The 6676-nt window shown below is 39.5% G+C and overlaps 1 protein-coding gene across 3 annotated transcripts in view; it reads left to right on the plus strand.

The window, feature by feature from the left end:
- The window catches only part of LOC121533787 (ephrin type-B receptor 3-like), a 106040-nt gene extending 103686 nt beyond the window's left edge, over positions 1-2354 (plus strand). For all 3 annotated transcript variants that reach the window (XM_041840022.2, XM_041840023.2, XM_041840024.2), the window contains exon 16: positions 1713-2354. In XM_041840022.2, coding sequence (XP_041695956.2) covers positions 1713-1821 — 109 coding nt within the window. In that variant the 3' untranslated portion in view covers positions 1822-2354. The remainder of the gene's footprint in view (positions 1-1712) is intronic.
- Positions 2355-6676: the final 4322 nt, after the last annotated feature.

The raw sequence follows: 6676 nt of genomic DNA on the forward strand, positions 1-6676 counted from the left end.
GTAAGCAACTCCGGTGTATGTTTTGCCTTATGATTTAGGTTATTATCCTGCTGAAAGGTGAATTTGCCCCCCAGTGTCTGGTGGAAAGCTGACGGAACCAGGTTTTCCTCTAGGTTTTGCCCGTCCTTAGTTCTATTCCGTTTATTTTTATCCTAAAAAACTCCCTAGACGTTGCTGATGACAAGCATACCCATAACATGATGCAGCCACCACCATGCTTGAAAATATGAAGAGTGGTACTCAGTGATGTGTTGGATTTGCCCCAAACATAATGTTTGTATTCAGGACATAAAGTTAATTTCCTTGCCACATTTTTTTGCAGTTTTACTTTAGTGCCTTATTCCAAACAGGATGCATGTTTTGGAGTATTTTTATTCTGTACAGGCTTCCTTCTTTTCACTCTGTCATTATGTTAGTATAGTGGAGTAACTACAATCTCCTATCACAGCCATTCAACTCTTTAAGTGTTTTAAAGTCACCATTGGCCTCATGGTGAAATCCCTGAGCAGTTTCCTTCCTCTCCGGAAAATAAAATCAAATTTTATTTGTCACGTGCCGAATACAACTGGTGTAGACTTCACCGTGAAATGCTTGTTTATGAGCCCTTCCCAACAATGCAGAGTAAAACATTTCATAAAAAATAGTAACACAAGATAAATAAAATAAAATACACAAGAATGGAGCTATTTACAGGGAGTACCAGTACCAGATCAATGTGCAACTGAGTTAGGAAGGACACCTGTATCTTTGTAGTGACTGGGTGTATTGATACGCCATCCAAAGTGTAATTGATAACTTCACCATGCTCAAAGGGATATTCAATGTCTGCTTTTTTTTTTTTCCCAATAGGTGAGCTTTTATGTGAGGCATTGGAAATCCTCCCTGGTCTTTGTGGTTGAATCTGTGTTGAAATTCACTGCTCAACTGAGGGAGCTTACAGATAATTGTATGTGTGGGGTACAGAGATGAGGTAGTCATAAAAAAAAAATCATGATAAACATTATTGTTGCACACAGAGTGAGTCCATGCAAGTTATTATGTGACTTGTTAAGATTTATTTTACTCCTGAACTTATTTAGGCTTGCCATAGCAAAGGGGTTGAATACTTATTGGTTCAATACTTTTCAGCTTTTCATTTTTACATAATTTGTAAAAATGTCTAAAAACATAATTCCACTCCTTTCTTTCGTGCGTAAAGGCTCTCCAAACCTGTTTTTTATGATTCATAAATACTTTCCTAAACCTAAATAATCTACAAGATCAGAGTATTTTTTAATCTACCAATTGGTGCTGAAACGGAGACGAATATGCATATATTTAACCCGTTCTCTTAATATATTCTAGTCTGTCTAAAAGCTACACCGTATTTAAAGGGATGCCTATTGAATGAAAACTCCACAAGAAAGATCTGTTGGCCAGCAAGTGTGAGGGTTTTCAGCAGTTGAATGACATTTATTCAGAGCGCGCAAGGTAGCCACACCTGTAGAGGTTACGTGACTGAATAAGGTATGTCTGAATACCAAATACTGAGAAGTGAGTAGGAAAGGCATGCGTAGGAGAAGCGTAAATTCCTACATCGGAATCGGCCCCTATGACTTATAATAGGGCCCAACATTTTCCTGACCAGGAAAATTATGTGGGTTCTAGTTTTAGACTTATACTCCTGTTATTGTTTATGCCTGACCGACCTCTCTCGATCTCTCTCTTCTCAGAGACCTTCTTCGGATAGGAGTGACATTGGCCGGCCACCAGAAAAAGATTCTAGGCAGCATTCAGGACATGAGACTGCAGATGAACCAAATACTGCCTGTCCAGGTCTGAGATGGACCAACAGACAGACAGATGGACAGACAGGATGGGGAGGAACTGTGCCAGAGAGAGAGCCAATAGGAAACCCTAGCTGCCTGACCATCTCTGCCAATCAGACGAAAACAAAACTGGCTTGCAGTGCCTCGAACTAGTCATAGTTTTTTTTCTTTTTTTTCTTCCACGCCAACGTTTTATGTTTCTGTGTTCCACATTATTAGTCTAACGTTTTTACATCCGATAAGACTTTTAACAGGATTATTTTGTTTAAAAAAATGTCTGAAGAGAAGAAAGAGAACCCATATCCCATGCGGGCGTCACTTGGTCCAGTGTGGGGTAATCGTTTGCATACGTGTTTGTGAGGTTGGCCAGGACTTAACCCCTCCCCTCCCACCTCTTGTATCCTGAACTTAGTATTCCTCCTATGGAAATCCATATCCTTGATCCTTGATCCTTGACCCTACCCCAACATCTGTCGGAAAGCCCCCTGACGGACATTACAGTTGGAAGAGGATGAACACTGTTTGAGAATAAAGTGTTTTTAAAAAGCAGAAAACGTGAACAAGTGTTCACACACAAAAAAGTGTTTGGACACCGAGACGATAAATGAAAATCCTACCCATGCTAGAAATTGTTTTATTGTTGGGGTGTGTGTGTGTGTGTTATTCCCCATCTTCATATTGAAGGTGTATTATTATGTACAAGGGCACATGCCTAAGAAGGATGTGGAGGAAGAGGGTAAATGTCAGAGGGTCACAGAGGTCAAGAGGTCAAATGTGAGCTGGAGCTGGCCACACTAGTTTGGCCTAACCAGGTCCAAAAGTATCGGACCAACCTTTTTCTAAGACCTGGGGGGAACACACTCAGGATGGTCTCATAGCTTGGGACCATTGGCTAATTTTGGCTCATCAACTGTGTTTTTCTTACTATAACAATTGCTGTTAATTTGTTTTAATCAGTCCTCCATTTAGATTTTCTGTTCCATCATTTTGGGGAGATTTGTCTTTCAAGATGGCAGGTTAGAGCTAAGTACTCCTGTTGGACACTTTGTGTGATCGGGGAGGGAGCTAGGCGAGGACTGTGGCAACTCAATACAAAGACCGACCAGCCTTTTGTGTGTGCTTGTGTTTCTGCGTGTTTGTGTGTATGTGTGTGTGAATGTGAGAATGTAACAAAATACTGTACAATACAGCTACAGCTACATCGCCACCATGGACAATTAACGCATGAACTGAACAGTGACAAGAAGCAACAATTATATCGGAAACAATTTCGCTGTATTCTGTGGACAACTGTTAATGTTTTTTATTGAAATCCAAACGTTTGGAAATATATATGCATCGTACAGAATCTGAGAGCAACCACGAAAGACACCGTAACTTACATTTTTTATCCAGGTAATAGTAAAAAGAATGTAAAACTTTAGTTTAATTTCTGTACTTCCGCCCACTGTATTTATTTATCTTCCCACTTGGAAAAGAGGCCATTCGAACTGTGGACTTATTCCAAAGAACAATCAAGAGGAAACGAAAGAACCAAGAGGATTCTGCAAATTATTGATTATTATAAAAACGTGCATATAAAATTGGATATTGTATTTTTGTTGTTGTTCTAAACAGCCTGTAATGTTTGGTAACAAAAAATCTGATAAATAACATGAAAACAAAATGGTAATTGAGAAACTGGGAAAGTGTTGTTGTGAGATGTCGTTTGATTCTGAGTGAAATGAGCAGATAGCGAGGGATTGAAGATTAATAGAACAAGAGAGAGAAAGTGAGGAAGGGAGCGGTAGAGAGGAGTTAGGGACAGCTGCAATGATTTTAGCATTTCAAGGGGTAAACCGTGGTTAGACCACGAGGGGTATACACGCTGCACCAACAACCTCCCTCTCCTTTCAAGTGTATGTTTCCGTGTGTGAGTGGGTATGTTGAGCGTGTGTGTTTCAGGTCAAATTGTATAGGTGTCCACCAAGACTGGATCTTTAGCTGCACCATCCCTTCTCTCAATCTTCTATAAATAAGTTTATATTGTGTAGCCCTGTGAAGTTGTCAGTAGTTGTCTTCCATGCACCTATCCAAATGAAACTTCCTGACTTCCCTCCATTCCTCAAACACATCCAATGGTCGATGGAGATTTTATTGAAAAGTGTGTTTGTACATCTCAAGATTGTCCGTTACCAAGATTGTCCGTTACACCCCCCCCCACTCTGTATAGCTCTGTGACAGAGACCATTCTTAAACCGATAGGTCTGTAGACGGGGCGCCTTCAGGGGGCTCAGTGTGTGTGCACCTCCGCGATTGGGCCCTAGTCCACTTTTGTCAGACAAGTGGCCCCTTGGACCCGGCTTGTCAGACTGATTAATGCAGTGGCCAATCTGTTGCTCCGAGGGATACATTCACAGCCCAGCGCAGACATACGGACGGACGGCCTATGATTATCTGTATTTCCTGTTCAGGCTGCAATCATTCTGTCTGGGCTCTGCCTGATTAGTACAGTGCGGGGACCAACAACCTTGGCCTGGAGACAGGCAGCAATCTGGAGCGCTCATTGTAAATGATAGCAGCTGCATCACCTAGGACCATACCATCAGTGTTCTAGTAGGAGGGGAGTGGGGTTTGGGGCTGAGGGATGGGATGAACCACCTGTATGGGGCAGGGGTGGTACTTGCAGTGCTGGCCCCCACATATTCTCTTCCAGACAGTTTCTGTTGTCTGTGTAGGAGTTGATCAATGCAATACGTGAATAATATTAGTTCCTGTGTGTAACGGTAGTGTGACATAGTGTCCATGCATCAAGTCTTGCCATATTACTCTTTTAGCCTTTCTTTTGAACCCTCTGAAGCCATCAAGGATATTATGCAAAAATATAATGTTTTCCCTATTTTGATTTAATTTAATCTTCTTTTAAAATAGAGGCATTTCCAGTTCAATGAGTCCCATGTATGGGCTTACTAACCCGAAACAGTTGCACTGTACGATAATGATAGTGATAACAAAAATAATGCTCTCAAAGTGCATCAGAAACAACTTTCCTAACCTTAATATGTAGATGATTGCTATCAGAATGCTGGTTGTGTAGTTTTGGCTTTGAATCAAAAGAATAGATGGCTACTATGTAAAGACAAGTATATTTTCCATGATGAGTGAGGTACGAATGCTACATCAGCTAGCACATTGACTTAATAGAACTCGGCAAATAACGTTGAGATCATTCAGTCAGCCTATAGGCCTATATAGAGATGCATTAATACATGATAATGGATATATCTGGGATCAAGAGAGAATAAACAGATACTGGGAATAGCAATCACACACTCACTTACCAACATCTCAAAGTGAAATATTCCTCCCCCTCTCCCATCTCTCCCCACCCAATCAGCCAACCTCAACCATTAGCCTACACACAAGCATGTGGCAAAGAAAAATACACAGTGAACAAGAGGGGAGAAGGCTGAATACAATCAGATGTTTGACATGCCTACTCATGAAAAATGGCAGCTCAGAGCTTGGTTGAACTCTTGATGTGTTGCACGTGCTGTGCTAGGTCTTGGGTTATGCTCTGGGAAAAAAAGAAGCTGAATGAGTGATGAGCTCTGATGGTGCAGCTACACATCTTAAAATGATTAAAATGCTTTGCACATCAACTCTGAACATATTGTTGGAACAAATAGATTTTTCACACTTTAGGGAGATGTTCCTAACAGATGTTTCATACTTAGGACCTTGAATTGTCAAGAGGTGACGATTGTTCATCATTCTGCGTTTTTGTTTAATCATATCTTACAGACCAGTATATCTGCTTAGCGCTGATATGTGAATGGAGTGTGGGTGTGTGTGTGTGTGTGTGTGTGTGTGTGGATATAGGTGCTAGTATTATAATTTTCTACTGAACCAATCCAGTCAGCAGTCTATACATTTATGGTAGATACAGTATCTCTCTCTGTGCCAATCGCCCCATCTCTCTGAAAGTATAGGGAGTTTACACTCGCCTCACTTTCCTCTACCTACCCCCTAATCCTTCCACACCCCACCCCATCTAACCCCACGACTTTTAACCGCTAACCTTTTCCTATAGAATGTTTTTCAACAAAAAAATATTCATCTGTCACTGTTTTATATAAATATATACAATATTTTTAACAAACTCACTTAATATGCCTGTCTTCTCGTCACTTTCCAAATAAATATCGAAAAGAAGTGAGATGTTTAAGATTGTTGTACATGTATAGTGAGAGGAAAAGGAAGAAAACTTTGAGAAATCTAATTATTTTGTTCCTCTTTGAAAGCATTGAGATGTATTTAATGATGGTGCAGACAAAAACAACAAATTCATAAAAAAAATAAAATGCATTCTTGTAGAAATATTTTTAAAATACCCTTTTGCAAATAAATTATTTACCAGTCTGAGTCTTTTGAGTTGTGTGATGAATTTTTATACACATTTCATATATTCATAGGTCTATATTATATTTGACTAGTAAAAAACTAACAATATTGACATTCATTATTCATTTTCACAGAAGTCTTCTTTTTCTCTCATCAGAATAAACACCAAAAATACAAAGTTATATATTTACAGTTATAACAAAGTTTAAGAAATCACAACTATATGTGTAAAACATAACGTAGACTGAAAGACAGTTATATACAATCAGAGATGAAATTAAAGGCATTTGCAGTTGTTTACTCGACAGTTGTTTACTTCTTAACCAAATCGACATATTTCAGACAATTGATGCGCTGTCAATGTTCTGCTGAAAACACCTCTTCAGGACATTATATAAACACAGTCCTAGCACTTAGTTTTTCAAAATAGTCTTAGTTGATACTTACAACAGCACCTCAGTTTAAGATAGTGATCTGGACAAAAT

This window comes from Coregonus clupeaformis, chromosome 18 (genome assembly GCF_020615455.1).
Source record: "Coregonus clupeaformis isolate EN_2021a chromosome 18, ASM2061545v1, whole genome shotgun sequence".
Taxonomy (NCBI): Eukaryota; Metazoa; Chordata; class Actinopteri; order Salmoniformes; family Salmonidae; genus Coregonus; species Coregonus clupeaformis.